Source organism: Pinus tabuliformis, chromosome 9 (assembly GCF_031772625.1).
Source record: "Pinus tabuliformis cultivar Carrire ecotype Pingquan chromosome 9, CPIR1, whole genome shotgun sequence".
Lineage (NCBI taxonomy): Eukaryota > Viridiplantae > Streptophyta > Pinopsida > Pinales > Pinaceae > Pinus > Pinus tabuliformis.
Window position 1 is genome coordinate 548,053,770 of NC_142307.1, and position 18,094 is coordinate 548,071,863.

At 39.6% G+C, this 18,094-nt stretch overlaps 1 protein-coding gene across 1 annotated transcript in view; it reads right to left on the reverse strand.

Annotated features, from left to right (window-relative positions):
- Positions 1 to 18,094, reverse strand: part of LOC149149680 (histidine--tRNA ligase, chloroplastic/mitochondrial-like) — a 340,861-nt gene that overhangs the window by 39,249 nt on the left and 283,518 nt on the right. Inside the window, exon 8 of the mRNA XM_089440941.1 lies at positions 453 to 570. Coding sequence (XP_089297067.1) covers positions 453 to 570 — 118 coding nt within the window. The remainder of the gene's footprint in view (positions 1 to 452; positions 571 to 18,094) is intronic.

The window sequence follows — 18,094 nt, forward strand, 5'->3', positions numbered from 1 at the left end:
CCATTCACAGCTATGAAAGCATCAAGCCTAGGTGGCATTAGATGCCTCAACATCACATCAGGTTATAATGTGTGCATTAAGGAAAGGTACTATCAAGTGCTTATTTATTCCACAACATTATCTCTGAGAATTTTCAAATAAATCTTAGAACCTTGAAGATAATATGCAAATTTCATGCCTTGAGAATAAATTAAAGGCTTATAAATATTATTAAAATTGGCATCCATAATCTAAGTACACGCATTTTGTAAGTTTTCCAGTCATTTATTCTTACCTCATTTTATAAAATTTTATAACCACTGCACCTTTGTTTCCATGTTTAGTCTAAACATCCGAGGGTAGGGATCAAATGCTATATATGACGAAGCTTTCACTTCAATATCAATAAATGCAATAAATGTGCAGAAGCGAAACTGTGTCTGCAAGTTTGCATTGGATATTTGTTTACAAACCTTCTAATTCAGATAGTGATCTTAATGACAAAGCATGCAGAATTCCTTCAACGGCATCTGATGGAATTCCAGCAACTCTCAAATCCCTTTTTATGTCTTCTATAGGCATTTTCTCAATCTGTCATGGTACAGTCAATGCGTTACTTAATGTAGAGAATCAATAATCAGAAAATCCCATACTTGGTAGATAGGCTAACTCAGTAAGTTCAATAATAGAAATCATACAGATCTACACAATGAAAAATAGATGAAACTAACGAAGATATATCATACAAACCAATACCCTGCCAGGTTAAGCTTTTTCCTCTCAAGTTATCTAGGCCAGAGGTCCTGTTATCACAAATATTCACACTGTAAAAAGTTGAAATAACTACGAAATTCTGCACTGGAAATCAGTGTAACATTTAGGAAAATCTACCCAATGTGTCACTAACAAATCTCCACTGCATTTGGGTTGGTGTTTTCCAACTTCAGGGAGGTGTCCCTCGCTGTTCATGTGCTGCAATTACTATTGAAATATACACATAAAACTCATATCGCAGCACAAGGTATGTCCTTCGGAATGTGATTAAGTTTTTGCAGTGGAAAATTTTCTTTACTTGGTATAAAAATGATAAGAAGAAAAGGAAAAGAAAGCACTTATAAATGATATATCTTGTCAACATACAAGGTTAAAAGACATCTAATACAAAGCACAAAGAAGCCACAAAGTATCAACAATCTTCAAGAGCCAGAAAGAAGCACAGTCAAGTTTTATTTTGCATTTTCCAAAAAGTTGATTGCACCATAGAGCCAGATTACAGAATTGGTCCAATGATGATCCCTGCACAAAGTATAGGAGCAAGAAATGAAGAGAAGAGAACAGATGAAGAGAGTGCTGCTGCTGCTGCTGAAGAAAATCCAATCCTATCCAAGAGCAAACTCATAATGATCCTTTCCTCCCATGCATATTAGTGAGAGAGTGAGGTTGAATCAGCCATGCAAATGATTCTCATGCGCATTGGTTAGTTGAGTCAAAGTGGACTCAGAATCCAAATCCAAGCAAGTGAAGGTGCACCTTAGTCCAAGTGAAGATGAACCCTATTGACCTGGAGAAAGAGCAGAGTGAAGTGTCCAAGTACTGAGTTTAACTAGAGGATTGTTGAGTTGTCACAAGATGAAGTCAATCCTTGAGTTAGATTGAGGAGATTCCTCTTAGTTCAAGTTCAGATGAGGTTATAGAGAGACTAGAGTGGAAGAATCCATGTGCTAGTCTATGTGGAGTTTCTCCCCCATGAGTTCACTAGACTCAATGATGAAATGTTGTGGATGTAGCCATGAACACTAGCCTTCTTCAGACGTGGTTGAATCGAACATCAGATGTAGTGGCCATATGCAAGTCCAAGTGAAGATACCCTTTGTCTAAGTAATGATGAAGTGGAGAGAGAGAGAGAGAGAAGACATGTGCTCAGTTAAGTGAATATACTTCCAGTTTAACTGATGACAAACAGATGTAAAGTGTCCTTTTATCTAGTCAAATGAACAAGGTGTCCTAATTAACTGAAGCATGCATCTACTTGACTCCAAGAAAATGCCAACTCACCCCTAAATCCATTCATGTGTCCCAGTGGGCTTCAGTCAATTAATGCAGCACTCTAGTAAACTCCAAGACACTCCTAGTCTTATCCATGTGCACTAATCCACATGCATGTGCTGTGATGCTACCACGTGTCAGCCTTAGGAAATGCTGTGTGTCACCTTGCACACATGTCATCTATCAGTCCCAGAACTTGCCACATATCATCAACATAAGCAGCCACATGTCACATATGCATGGCTATTGATAAAAATAGAAAGTTTCTGCATGTCCATCAAATTATACTTGTTGGACTTAATTTTCAACAAGTCAAAATATGGAATCACAATTCACATGCACCCGAAAGTGCCTCCTCAGAATCATGTTCTCACAAGGATCTCAAATATATCATCATCTCTGGCATGCAAGTCTCCAAACTAGAGTTTGTAGAAAGAATTATGCAGGTAATCTAGAAAAAGCTCGATGGAATACTGAGCTCATGAGGACTCCAAATATATAATCAATACTACCATGCAGACCTCCAAACCCTCTCTCCTAGAATGTAGGAGAATTGCTAAAAATAGCAATCCTCTCCAAAGCTGATGAAAACGTTTAAACTCTCTATGAAAGCCAACTCCAAATCCAGACTAGATCACTGAACTACCTTGAATCTAAACTCTGAGCAAGCCAACCTCCGACTTGGGGACAGTCTCTAGAATCAAACTCTGAACACCAACCTAATGAAATAAGTTGGCCCTTAACCCTCCGGTTTGCGAAGGAGCATATATGACGGTTGACATGTCCTTGGTTAATCAATAGTTTGTTTGCACTTTCCTTTTATCAAGTGAATGACTCTACAGAAATCAGAGATAGATTATAAAATACATATGGCATTCAACTTGTCACATGCCAAAAGGAATGATGAATCAAGGCTTCAACAGAACCTAAAATAAAATAGAATATTTTTCCTAATGTCTAGATGACCACAAAAGCAGGTCAATAGGACCAAAAGGTTGACCCATATTGAATCAAATGTGGGAGTGTGAAAGCAACTCCTTTATCAATGCTGAAAGCAAAATAAGGTGAAAGAAAGAAAGCATAACTCAGTGTCTAGCTAAGCTATTCTCTAACAAACTAACCAAAAAATCTACAATGATACAATAGGAAAGCTAGAGATTGAAGATCCTCACTTTGAGCAAAAGGGGGAAAGCCAGAAACTCAGAGTTTGCTAGTCCGCAGGGTTGAGGGCAAGCAGGGAAACTGACGTATTAGCTTACTATCAAAGTTGTCGATCACTATGAAAGGGTTGATGCAATGGCATGTGATGTCGTTTGGGGAGTGCCAAGTTTGATGAGACCCAACTGTATGATTCTGGGGAGGGGGAGGCGAGGCCATAGGAACAAGGAAACCCTACTCTCCTGCCAATAGAATTATGGCTACTTACTTGAATTTGGGTGGTAGTTCTATGTCAAGGAGGCACACTACACTAGGTCTATCTATAACTAGTCCATCTGTAACTCTGATTGTGCATGTGTTGTGTCCTAACACAACTCCTCACAGACCTCAACGATATTAATTAGCAGAAGTCATGAGAAAGTTCAGAAAACTAAAGTAATTTTGATTCAGTGTCCTTGAAGGAAAACAGCATTTTTCATTCTCATTACAATCCTTGAGACAATTAAAACAGAACAGACTCTTATGGATAGACTTGAGACCAGTGTTACTTGGGAGCGGGAGCAAAAACGGGAGTGGGAGCGACATTTTCAAAAGCTCCCAGTTTGGGAGTGAATCCCAGAGCGATTTTTATATAATATATATATTTTTTATATTTTGATACATATATGTCAACAAAAACATGTAGAATGATGAATTAGATATAAAAAACATAAAAATACATAGATTGATCATTGAACCATATAACATCAATCATCTAGAAGTTATAATCTTCATCAACCACGTCCACAATTGAGTCTCGTGAATCATGATTCATCAATCTTAAAGTTTCAACTTCAAGCTTTCAAAATTGAAAATTCAATATATAACATTTATCATCATTGATCACCAAAGTTGTACTTGTAAGCTAAGTTTAACCATTACAAGAAATAATATCTAACTGTTAACAACTTAACATGAAATGAAATGTTATAAAATGAATTATGAAATGAAATGAAACAACTTTCACGAAGCATCATATTCATAATTCAGAATCATTACCAATGAGTTATAATTGCCAACTTCAAACTTCAAACTTTCATTGTCACGACTCACAGTCATATATTGTTTACAAAAAATATCATTATGATATGAAAGAGTCAAGACTCAAGACTCAACAGTTATGAAAACTAATAGAAACTAGAAAAGACAAGTAAACTGTAAATCTATTATCTACCACTGCATGTGGCCCTTGCCACGAGAGTCTAATGTATGAGCAGGTCGTGGTGGTCTTCTAGGAGTCTCCCACACAGACCGACGACCAGAACTAGAAGGCACATGCCCTCCACATGAGGGTGTAGATGGAGGTGGCGACAACAAAGGAACAAGACTCGGAACTCGAGCACTGCTACTGGATGGTGGAGGTGGCATGGCTGCTGCTTCATCTTCCTCCCTTATAAGTTCCTCTTCCAGTTCTTCAAGATGTATAGTGCCATCCTCCAAATTGTCATCCTCTGGGTGGTTGTCCCAAATTTTATATGTTGGATCCTCATAAGCCCGATCACAGTAATGACTCAACAACCTCAAGTTGTAGTGCACATAAACCAAGCTTTCTGCCTGGTTTTCATTGAGTCTGTTTCTTTTCACATTATGTATGAAGCTGTAGGTGCTCCAACACCTCTCTGCAGAAGAAGTATTTACAACTCGTGATAGAACATTTTTTGCAATTTTGGCAAAAGTCCATGGCCGCCATATGTTTCCCACCATGTGAGAGCATCAAATCTGTCTCTGTCTTCCATTGCATGGAAGGTACCAAACAAACTAGTGTTACTAAAGTATCTGCCTATTTCAAGGCGCACACTAGCACATTCCTCCCTGTCAAGTATCAACTTTTCTAATGCTTCCAAATATCCTTTAGATACCTCTTCATCTATATGGGGTTTGGTCCTAACCCCACCCCCTGGTGCAGGTTGGCCCAACCAAGATGTAGAGTAGTATTTTGGTGTAAGGATATACGCCAAGCAATGTAGTGGAAGATTAAGTTTATTCCACCGTACACACACAAAATCGTGAATCAGTTTGTACAAGTTGGGATCATTGTTATGAACAATATCTTTTATTTGCCCCAACATGGTATCCATCTGCTCATACACCTCGCCAATCACTGGTTTATCGATATCTGCAAACCGAATCATGTGATAAATGGGCTTGGTGAAATCCAATACTTGCATCACATGTGCCCAAAACATACCATCAAGAGCGGCCTCCTCCACCAGTTCAAAACCTTGCCTGTCAGCTGCATTTGTAGCCCTTTCCTTTAATACCTGCCAGTGTGGACTTGATACCACGCCAGCCAATGACTCTCTTACCTTCAAAAGGCGCCTGAAGGTGAGGTAATAGCTATCAAATCTAGTCCTCACAATCTTCAACAACTCCAATCTTGAGTGACTGCGGAAAAGGCCATGGGTATTGCTATGATTTGTAATCAATTTTATCATTTGTTTGCCTTTCTTGTACAAATCACCAATCCATTTGTATTGTTCATTTTTGTTCTTAACAACATCATGCATCAAAAGGTTCAATGTGTGAACCAAACACCCAGACTAAAATATGTTGGGGTATTTATCCTCAATAATTGCTCCCGCTGCCTTACAATTAGGAGCATTATCAATGATGACTTGGATGACATTGTATGGCCCAATACGGTCAATTGTTTCAAGTAATGCTTCTGCATTGTTGATGCTGGTCTTGAACTTGTCTAAGTAATCATATGCTGAAAGAAAGATGGCACCACTAACAGACACAGCAAGAACACTTATCAATGGCTTGCCTTTTACATTTGTCCATCCATCAGATACAATGGACACCCCATGGTCAGTCCAGGAACTTGTCATTCTATTCAAAGAATGTGATATTTTTTCTTTTTCATGATCAAGTCCAACAGTTCTTGCCTTGTCATACCCAAGGCTCTTGTATCCTTTAGGGGCATCATTTATGGCAGAAACCATTTCGTGCCAATAAGGTGAGCAAAGAACATTGAATGGTATCCCACATGCATAGAGAAACCTGTAAACTTTCAAATCCACATCATTCCTACACCCTTCATCAAAGAAATCTGATATGCTTGTATGCCTTAAACCTGGTGACCCTGTGCCTCCATATCCACTGCCTTGGGAGGATGCTGAAGGAGTTCTTTGTGCTTGTGATTGTGAGCTTGGTTCAAAGAAACCCCTTGATTTTTTAGATTTGTATTGGGCTTCCTCCTCTTCCCTTATGTATTTGGCTCTATCTGCTGCTAACACACCTGCAATAGTTTTGATCCCTATCTGTTTATCTCCATCCCATGGCATTTTCCCACAGAGGTGTTTTCTGGTACGGGTGTATGAACCTATGTAATTATTGTTGCAATGGGGGCAATGAAATTTAGTGGTTCCACCTTCTTTCCCTGCTTCAAGCCTGTTAACATATTTCCACAATGGGGTTTGGTCTTATTTAGTTTTCTGAGCTGAATCATGTTCACTCTCCTCGAGCTCCTCCTCACTAGGGTTTTGATCAAATCCACTTTGTCCCCCTTCTTCATTTTGAACCCTCCTTTTCCTACTCTCCAACACCATAATAACCAGAAAAGGAACCAAGAAGAAGAAAATGCCAAGAAATATAACCATGATGTTTGAAATTTGTAGTTTTGAATCTGCAAAATTTAATAAAATGGAATGGGAATGGCCCGATGGGAATGGGAAACCGAAATAGAAAAAAAATTATTTATTTATTTAGAAATTAGGAATAATTTAATAAACATTAAAAAAAATGCTAAACATTCTATTCAACATTGTAGAGCGGCGAACCTACCTCAAATGCGTCCAATCTCCCCTTGCTCCTTGCTCCTTGCTCTTTCCTTGCTCTCTCCTTGCTCCTTGCTCTCTCCTTGGCACCTTGCTCTCTCTCAGTCTCACTCTCTCCTTGCTCCTTAGTCCTCACTCTCACACTCTCACTCTCACACTCTCAATCTCCCTCTCTCAAATGAGCCTCTCACTCAACTCTCACAGTCACAATGAAGCCCTTATGCCCCTCCCTCCCCCAATTTATAAAAAAAAATCCGATTTTTTTAACGCCGAATTTTTTTTTTTCCGTCGATTCGCTCCTGCCCTCCGTGCACGTTGCTCCGTGAGCGGATTTTATAACCAGGGAGCGGTCAGGAAGCGAACGCTCCCTGACCGCTCCCGGAGTGACGGGAGCGACGCTCCCAAATCCACTCCCGAAATTGGCAGGGAGCGCAAATTTTTTTACCGGGAGCGCGCTCCCGAGTCGCTCCCGCCTGGAGCGCGGATTGGGAGCGGGATCGGGGGGGGGCTCCCCCGCAACACTGCTTGAGACCATTTTACAGCAGCAAAGTATATTACCACCTGTTATCCCTGAGGGCTAGCTGATTTAGAGGCACCCTCACAAGGGTGTTGTGTTATTGATTTCATCAACTCTCTTGCTCATATTCTCCAGGCTCAAACAATTCTTTCAGTTTCTTCTTTAGATATTTAATTTGTGCTAGCTCAGCTATGGTATATCAAAACTTCTCCCTCACTCAGATGAAAAATGCAATTATGGATGGTTCATTGTGGCGTTCATTACAGTCTTATTTGATAATTCATACATTGGTTTCATACTTGATTGTGGTGTTATAAATTTTGATTCAGCCATGAAAGTGGTAAACACCAAAACGAGATCCACTTCATAGCATTATATTTTTATTATTTGCCTCATAGTATCATGGGGGACATAATTTCCCTTTAGGAGTGTTGTTATCTCTCAGGTCAGCGTGTACTACTAGGAAACTGGTTGAGGTAGCATCTTCCATATCTTAACCATACTTAACACTTTCCATTCCCCTATTTCACTCATTCCATCCACAAAAATCTTTTCTCATCCATGTTTGGCTTTCCAAAGATCACCAAAAAGGTTTAAATGAAAAATTCCAAGTCAATAAAGCCAAAATGGCCAAAGGTGGAGAGCCAATAAAGTTAAAAGCCAAAAATATTAAAGCTTAAGATATGCCACCTCACTATGAGGCCAATGCTGCTAGTCCCAAGCATGTCTATGAATCTCTAATCAAAAAGGGACTTGTCCAATGAAATGAAGACTTAAAGCAAAAGGCAAAAGGGGTAGTAAGAAACAGTGTCAAGAAAAGGAAACTCAACGCTAAAGCTCCATCTTAAGAAAATTCTATATATGGTTGTAAGCCCATTCACTCTTGAAATCTAGTTGATCAAATCTATAATACCTATATATCATATCATATCACATGACCTTGAGGGCCATGACATGAAGTCTTCCCCTTCCCTATTTATGAATATTCATCACATCACCTACAATTTACTTAGGGACTTGGGAAATACACTTAAAACATGTATAAGTGTTAATGTTATTCCCCCATGGTATAACTTAGTCAAATTCTAAAATTAACCTTTATTATGTTACATTAAGAAAAATTACCAAGTTTTGGACCCACAAGTACAAGTGAGCATCTAGCACTAGAATCCATGTACCATGCTTCAATACCCTTGACACTACATTAAGATTTGTGATGCTGCCCTATGATCGTGTATCTATATTTGGTCATATCTATTTACATTTGGATCTGTGTGATTTTTCTTTGGATCCATGTATTTCGTTGGGATATGTATCATTGCATTGGGATTCGTGACATCACATCAGATAATGCTATGTATGCCAGATCATCATAATTGCCACATGATCACAAGTTGCGACAATAGTTACAAGTTGTTGTGGCATTGACCATACTATTGTATTGAAGAGTGCCCAACATTGAGGAGCCACATGTGCCACCTTGTCTTGCATGCTCATCTTGGACGTCCCAAATGTAGCATGATGTCATGCTTGTTGGGAGGTTGCTACACTTGAGATACTTTCTTTCTCACCTAGTGGAGTTAGTTGGAGAAGCACCCTACTACTTGTTGAAAAATGTAACTAGTGTCGGTCTTCATATTGTATTTAAGTCATGATGTATTTGTCAAAGAAAAAGAAAATTATTATAAAAAAAAAAGAAAAAAAAATTATGAGCATGGGTTTCATGCTTCTAGGTTAAGCCTCCATTGTAGGCTTTTAGGTTTGTCAAAATTCAAAGTCAAAGACCCTTCTTGGGCCTCGTCAAGGAATGAAATTATTTTTAATTAAGGTCAAAAATGTCATGCATACTTCATCCTCCAAGTCGGCCTCAAGAAGATATAAAGTTGGCCTCATGAAGGGACTCGACCATCCAATAGAAGCCTATATATAGCCATGTATTCGAGCCATTGGAAGATAATAATCATAACTATCTCTGCAATTTAAAAAGGGTGCAAAAAAGAAGTCAAAAGAAGAAGGTTCGATGATAAAGAAAAGGGAGGACAAGGTCAGCAAGAACGTCTATCTAGTAACAAGCCGAAGTTTGCCATTACCCTGCCACTCATGCGAAGATGATCAAAAGAAGATTGCAAGACCGAAGATGAAAAGTTGCATTAAGGGCCAAGAGATCTTGTTGACTCATTTTGAAGAAGTAATTTGAATTGACAATTTTTCTTAGGCTGACTTGGAGGATTGAAGGAGGTCACTGTCTTAGTCAAGTGGTCAAGGTTGTCTCAATTTGATTTGAATCTACTAATGAAAGAGTTTGACTAGGTTTTGCTCTTCATAGGGGTTTTTCCCTGGCTGACTGCCTACATCTTGTGTTCTACTATTTTCTTTGAAGTTTTGGCAATTATCTTGTTGATGAAAATATAATAACAAAGAAGAAGATGTAATAACTAATCACAAGAAATTGTCAAGCTATAGAGAAATCAAATTAATAAAAACCCTATTGGAATTCTTAACATGGTATCAAAGCTAAGGTCAGTGGAACAAGATAGCTAAATGTTAGTTTCTATAGCATCGAATGTGTTCTAGTCACGAAGCTTGGTGGAGAGGCTAAAATACATGAGATCTCCAAACCCAAAAATCGTTTTTGGAAATTCCACCTAGAGATGACTTAATTAGATTATTAACTTATTTTTTAAAATTCCGTAAGTCTAAACTTAGGAATATTGGTTAATTAATCATAATTAATTAAGTCAGGGTGAGAATTCTCTAGAAACTCACACGGATCAATCCAGAAATGACTTGAGCCATTGATTAAGATTTAATCTTGGTCGTTGGAGTCCCAACAGGAAGATATAAGGGATCGATGTGGTGATGGAGAAGACACTTCAACAGTGCGATTTCCTTGCCAGATCGATTTCCAGAGAGCAGCAGCAGTTGTCGAGGAGCCAGAGATCAAAGCAGAGACATTGAGGTTGGAGGAAGTTTTCCAAATCTAGCGAATGCATTTGCAGAGAGGCCGAGATTTCTCCAGGAGGCTGCGCAGAGGCAACGCAAAGCCTCAAGAAGGTAGTTCAAATTTCTAGGAAGGAAGATGTTTTCAGTTCCAGAGGCCAGGCAAAGGTTCCAAAGTGTCAGAGAGACGTTTTCCTAGTTAGCAGCAGGCAGGACAACTAGACTAGTAGTGAGTTCGAGCAGCGGTTGCAACAAGCAGCATCAAGTTGACGAAGAGTCTACGCAGGCCCAGTTGGACGACTTACTTTGCAAAGGCAGTCCAGTGTCGAAATTGCCTAGAGTGAGGGTAATTTCCCTCTAATTATTTTTTCCAATATTTTCTCTGCAAGATAGCCAAATTTTGGCATCCAGGTTATTGTACTCGAAATTTCTCATTGTTGCATAATAATAAAACCTTTTGCTGCTACACCGGTTTTTTCCAAGTTGGGTTTTTCCGAGGACATTTGTCCAAAAATAACTATGTAAATTTTATGTGTGTGTGCTAGTATTTTCTCAGTTTCCAGCGCTATTTTCTTCTGTAGTTTATTTGTGAAAATCACAGTGAATTATTTGATATTTTTCGTAGCAGACAGCAGATAAATTGTTAAATAAATTAACAATTAGAAAAATAATTTCCAACTGTTGTGATAGATGAAATTTTCACATGGTATTAGAGCATGAGCTATCAGCCGGGAAGCGAAGAAGCGAAGAAGGGAACTTCACTATTCAGAGGGAGCAGCAGGCCGAAATTCTCAGAGGTTGCGCAGTGCCTAGCCAGGCAAGCCAAGTTGCTTTGGAAAGTTTAAATTTTCAATGTAGAGTGGCAGAAAAATTCGATTTTCCAGATTGAGTGATTCCAATAGGCAGAGGGAGTAGCAACAACTCAAATTTTCATTGCGCATGTTCCTTGGTTGGACGCAGAGGGTTTTGCAGTAGTTTGCAGACGCAGAATCTGCGTCGGGTGGAAGATAAAAGCACACACAATAGAGGGAAAATTTCTCTCAGAGGATTTCTAGCCAAGAAATCTGAATTTCCAGCAACAGATTGACAATCACTGAGTGCATATTCTCTCACTCCATAAGGGAGTGCGTATAGCAAAACCAGCAGCCAAGCAGAGGAAAAGAGAGTTTTCGACAATTTTCGATATGGCCACGGCAGGGCTTAGAGATCAAGATAGGTTGGAGGGTGCCTCCAACTATGTCATCTAGAAGGCTAGGATGTCTTTCCTTCTAGATGAATATGGCTTGAAAACCTACGTGGACAATGTGGTTGCAGTTCCCCAGGATTCAGATCAGCTGAAGGAGTACAAAAAGGAAATGGAGAAGGCGAAGCAGATGATTTTGAATGGAGTCTAAGATCATATAGTTTTGCATATTTCTGGCAAGAATACTGCCAAGGAAATGTGGGTAGCTCTCTCCACACTATACCAAAGTTCTTCTGAGCAGTGGAAGATGTTTCTCCAAGAGAAGCTAAGAACCATCAAGATGCGGAAAGGTGAAGGCATTGATCCCTTCCTCACTCGGATTCAGGAGGTTCGAGATCAGTGGTCAATCGTTGGGTAAGCGCCCCAACCCACAAAGCTTGTACGATTGGCACTTAATAGTTGCTTAGAGGACTGGCAAGTATTTGTCCAAAGCATATTGAGCAAAGATACTTTGCCTGGTTGGGACAGGATGTGAGCCGATCTGCAGCAGCAGGAGTTGAGGTGGGATCTAGTAAAGAACACCATCAGCGGTAGTAGCAGCAAGGTCGTGAAGAGTGAGAAGGAAGAGGAGAATGTGGCCCTTGCATCAAAGGGTCCTAGTCAGGGGCACGGGGAACAAAAGAAGAAAAAGAAAGACCTGTCAAAGGTCAAGTGCTTCAGGTGTGGCGAGTTTGGCCACTATAGTACTTTGTGTCCTCTTAGGAAGGAGGACAAGCAAGAGAAGCAAGACCAGCAAGCAGCATCAACCGAGATCGACAATTTGTCCTCCAAGCTGGAGGAAGACTTCGGGATGATGGCAGCCATACCTCCAGGAAAGAGGTTGGCTGACTTGGAGTTGTAGCCCCAAAGAGCTACAGAGATTAGGAAAGGTCCTTAAGGATTCCACCTCATGGATCATTACCTAGCTATGGGAACCCACAGTATTCAGTAGCAGGATGGATCAGTGGCAATTCATGCAGTCAGTACCAAAGTGACAGTTACAGACGAGTAGCAGTCAGATATTAAAAAGCGCAATGCAGTGTTGACAACAGAGCAAGTGGCTCAGTGCAGAGTTGGTAGTAGTGCAGATTCTTCAATAACAATGCAAATGCTAATAGCAATCAGAGATTCTGGAGACAAATGCATCATACTGAACACAGTTGATTGAGTATATTGGATGCTTCTCAGTTGCAGTAGTTGCAGTTGTAGTAGCAATAGATGAGAGGGAGTTGCAATGCAGATGCAGAATTGGCAGCAGTAAAACAGTGTCAGCAGCAGCACAGACATAGCATCAGATTTGCATAGTAGTTGGTGAGCAGCAGCAACCAGACATCAGCAACATGATATGAGATGATACAGAGACAGGGTGTTGTGGCAGGATGTGCAGCACTAGAGAGAACACAGTCCTTGCTAAGAGGGAGTGTTAGTTTCTGTAGCATCGGATGTGTTCTAGTCACAAAACTTGGCGAAGAGGCTAGAATACATGAGATCTCCAAAACCCAGAAATCATTTCTGGGAATTGCACCTAGAGATGATTTAATTAAATTATTAACCTAATTTTTAATATTTCCTAAGTCTAACCTATTTTTTGGGCATGATGGTTTTTTTGCCCATGGTATTTTGTAGATCCGGTCAAGGGAACTACGGTTATGTTATAATCCAGCGTTAATGGATTGGGGTTTATGAATGCTTCAACATGTATATATATGTATTGTAACATTGAAAGGAACATAATGAAAAATCAATCGGGTAGTCCCGGTTTTGGGATCCAGGGGAAATCTCTATGTATTTGTTTTATATTCTTGTCATTGTTTATTTTTTGTTTTTAGAATTTGTCTGCAAATAATTTATGTACAGGGTTAAAACCTACAAAAAAAAGAGAAATCACCCTAATCATTTCCCTTTAGATTTCTCAACATCCCCTTGGAGGGATTTTTCCCTGGCTTGGAGCCTTTATCTTGTGTTCATCTTGTGTCAAATCCAAGTACAAGAAGGGTGAGATCAAGGCCAAGAAGATCATCATTGACTCTCTTAGAGACCATCTCATAACCTACGTGTCCAAGTTCAAGAAGTCAAAGGAGATGTGTGACAAATAGATTGGGATGTATGAGGTCAACAATCTCAACAAAGTCATTTCTTTGAAGAGCCAACACTATGACATCAATATGTCTAAGTTTGAATCTATAACAGCTTATTTCATGGGGATCTCTTGTTAGTTTTTGGTAGCATCAGAAGTGCTCTAGCCTTGAAAATTGGTGGAGAGGCTAAGGCACATAAGTTCTAAAGAACCCAAAAACTGTTTGGTGAAATTCCACCCGAATTGTATTTTATTAAAATAATTAATATTTTTAATGGGATCTCTAAGTCTAAACTTAGGGAAATTAAAATATTAATGGGTATTAATCAAAATATGGATGAAAATGATCTAGAAGGCGGATTAAGTCATGTTTTAATCCTAGTCGTTGATTAGAGACTTAATCTCGGTCGTTGAAGACTCAACAGGAAAAGTATAAGATGGAGGCTTGGGGTTCATTTGGAAACACACACAGAGAGAACAAATTGATTTGGAGTTCAATTTTTGGGGCTAGGAAGCTGAGAAATTCAAACTAGGTGATCATTCTGCAGCAGAGGGGCAGTGAGAATCCAGGAGGACTTTCCAGAGAATACAAGGCAAAGAGAGGATAGAAAAACGTGCAGAGGAGGGCTGGCACTGGCCTAAGCAGTGCTGATGCAGAGCCAATGCAATCAGTGAGGGGAATTCGAAATTCTACACAGGGAATTCAATTTGCAATTGCCGGGACCCAGGGTGTAAGACTACAAGCAAGAAAGTCGAATTCTTAGCTAGCAAATCCAGAGCAAAGAGGCAGCATAATACCCAGCAGGGGTGATGCAAAAGTTGCCCAAGGTGACGCAGTTTGAAGCAGAGGTCATTAGAGGGTGACGCAGAGCCTCCCAGAGTTGAGGATCAGTCACTATTTCTCCAGTGACAAGGTGAGATCATTTCACCAGTCTTTTGTCCAGTACTTTCTCTGTAAAGGATTGCTAGTTAAGCATCCTAGATTTGTATGCAAATATTTCTCCTGCATAATAATAAACTCTCAGAGTTGCTACACCAGTTTTCCCACATAGGGTTTTTCTGGGGACTATTGTGTCCAAAAATAAGTGTGTCCTCTGTATCTTATTCTTTGCTCTGTTCTCTGTTTCATGAGATCAAATATTTAAGTAGTGTAGGTTGCAGAAGTAATTTGCTTCAGTATTTAGAAGAATAACTTGACGAATGTAATTTAAAAATCAAGTAGGTGAAGTAGATTCAGATTTGCTGCAATAGGGGTTCCTTTGAGTATAGGAATTTTCACATGGTATCAGAGCATTGATTTTGAAATAGGAAGAGCAGATTTTGTGTTGAGTAGTGAGGCCGAAAGCTGCACTTGGAAGCAATTCGAATCCCCTTGAAGGGATTGCGTAGTCCTTGTTGGAAAGCAAATCCGAGGAAATCTCTCTTTGAGTGAGATGATAGAGAGGTACAATTTTCAGTTCATGAGTTTGCAGAGGTAGAGGGAGTGACGCCAAGCCTCAGCACAGTGCTTGAAGGGTGCAGTTTCTGTCGCAGCAGAAATCCGCTGGAAAAGAACGAAGACACGTAGAAAGGGAATTTTCTCCTCAGAGAACTTTCCACCAGAAAGTTCGAATTTCTCACTTGTTGAGTAGCTGAGTAGTTCTTAGCAGTGACTAGAGGAGTTAGTTCGACAATTGGGTGAGATGGCATTGCATGGGTTCAAAGATCAGGACAGGTTGGAAGGTGCTTCCAACTATGTCATACGGAAGACCAGAATCTTAGTTCTTCTAGAGGAATATGATCTCGAGGCCTATGTCAATAGTGTTGCAATTGTTCCTGCTGACAACGATCAAAAGAATTACAAAGTCGAGCAGGGGAAAGCAAAGAGGCTCATTCTCGATGGAGTTAGAGATCATGTGGTCTCAAACTTGCACGGCAAGGATACAGCCCGAGAGATGTGGGAAGTCATGTCTTCTCTATATGAAGGCTCTTCTGAATAGTGGAAGATGTATTTGAAGCAGAAGTTGCAGCGGACTTCGATGCAGAAACGAGAAGGGGTGAACCTCTATCTTCAACGTCTTCAGGACACTAGAGACCAGCTTGCTGCAGTGGGGTCCACTCCTCAGCCAACCGCGATGGTGAGGATAGCCCTGAATGGAGTCTCGGATGAATGGCAAGTTTTCGTCCGAAGCATTTGGGGCAGAGAAAAACTACCTTCATGGGAGGAGATGTGGGCGGCTATTCAACAAAAGGAGTTAAGGAGGGACCTAGTGAAGGTCAACCTCAGTGGCAGCAGTGGGAGTGGCACAAAGGAGGAGGAGGAGAATGCAGCTCTAGCATCAAAGGGATAGTAGAAACAGAAGCGGAAGAAAGACATTTCAAAGGTGAAATGTTACAGTAGTGGTGAGATGGGCCACTATGCATCCCAGTGTCCTTTGAAGAAAAAGGATAAGGATTGTTGTCGCACAGATTGTTCAAGCAACGCAACAATGCTCAGACCGGGCGCTGTCACCCTGATCCCCGATCTCTCCATTTAAGCCGTCTCCTGAGGCTAAGGGGGGTAGACCCTATGGGATAAAGGAAGACCAACTGTGGACCAGTTGGGTTGGGAGACACAGCAAGGCAATTTAGCACCTGATTGATTTTAGAAATTAATGTACCAGTGCCTTATGGAGTTAATGATTAAATGATTATTTATTAAATGTTGCAGAAATATGAACCTTGTAAAACAATCATTTATCATCAAATATCTCAAGCAATACAAGCTATTCAATAAACTCACAATGCTTTAATAATGATCCAGCAATTAAATTTCTAAAGATTGAATGCTTTGAACAACCATACAATTTAAATGCTTACCAATTACCACTTTCATATAGCTAACTTTAAATAAATATTTAAGTGCATTTAACTATAGAGAAGTGGAACAAAAGACACCCAAAAAAAAATGTAATTTTAGTTTAAGCTTTTCAATTTTTTTTTAATTTTTATATTTTTACATAAAACAAAACTAAACTAAGCAAAAACTAAAGTAAATAAAACTTAAAATTATTAAAACTAAACTAAAGCCCAATCAAAAGAAACTAAAAGGGACCTTTTTATGCCTTTTTTTATATTTTTTATATTTTTATAAAAATTCTAAGCTAAAAATCAAAATAAAACAAAATTAAAATCCTAAATTAAATCTAAAACCATAAAGGAACTTTTTATGCCCTTTTTATATTTTTTATATTTTTATATTTTTTGATATTATTTTTAAAATCAAAATTTAAACAAAGTTAAATCTAAATTTAAAGAAATCTAAACATAAAAACTAAAACAAAAATTTTTAAAATCTAAAACTAAAATGAACTAACAGCTAAACCAAAAATAAAACTAAACTCTAATATAAATTTGAAACCTAACTAAAAAGAACTTAGATCTGAATCTAAATTAAACAAAAACCTAACCTAAAAACTGACCAACGCATATGAAAAACCCCAACCCATCAAAAAAAAATTGCATTTTATAATGCGTGACCCCAAATCTTACCCACGTATCGTTTCAGTGTTTTCTGCGTTGTGCATGGGCGTGTGCAGGTCCGCAGAGGTTCAATGGTGGAGCGATGAGATGAGGGACGGAGAGACAATGGATGGCATGTGAGGAGCAATACGCAGGTAACTTGCAGGTTTGTAGAGCGTGGAGCAGATTTGAGGGGCTACGTGGAGGAATAAGGCCGCAGTTTTAAAGCGTTGAATGGCACGATGAGAGGTCGAAGCTACAGCTTCGTGACAGCTTAGGAGAGGCAACAGGACTTTGCGTGAATATGCTGCAGGTTTGGACATGGGGAAAGTGATTTTCGAAGGCTGCGTGGAAGTTTGGGGAGGCAACAATTCTGAAGGAGACGGGCAAAGGTAGAAGCACAATCATAGATCGGTGATCTCTCCACAGTTGGACGTTGGATAGCGAGTAGTTGCGTAAAGAGCGGACGTGAGGAAAAGATAGCGTGGGTAGATTGCTGAGGGAATGAGCTGATAGATAGGGAGCTGCGCTGAAAGATGGCAATGCTGAAACTTGGCAACAATCCAGGAGCTCCACACAGCCTCCCTAAAAAAACAAATTCGAAAATTTTCCTGGAAATGAAACCCCAACAAGCAGATAGGTTCGACCTTCTTCAGAAAAATTGAAAACCCGTTGAAGATTATTGTTGCAAAAATGATGCTGAGGCCAGATCTTACCCTCCAGGGCCTAGATCTGGCTTCAGAACAAGATTATATCTTCAGATCTGAAACCTGTAACAGTAAAAGAAAAACACCCAAAAATAATATATGCAAGAATTAAAACTAAAACTCTACAACCCAGTCAAACAATTACAATAT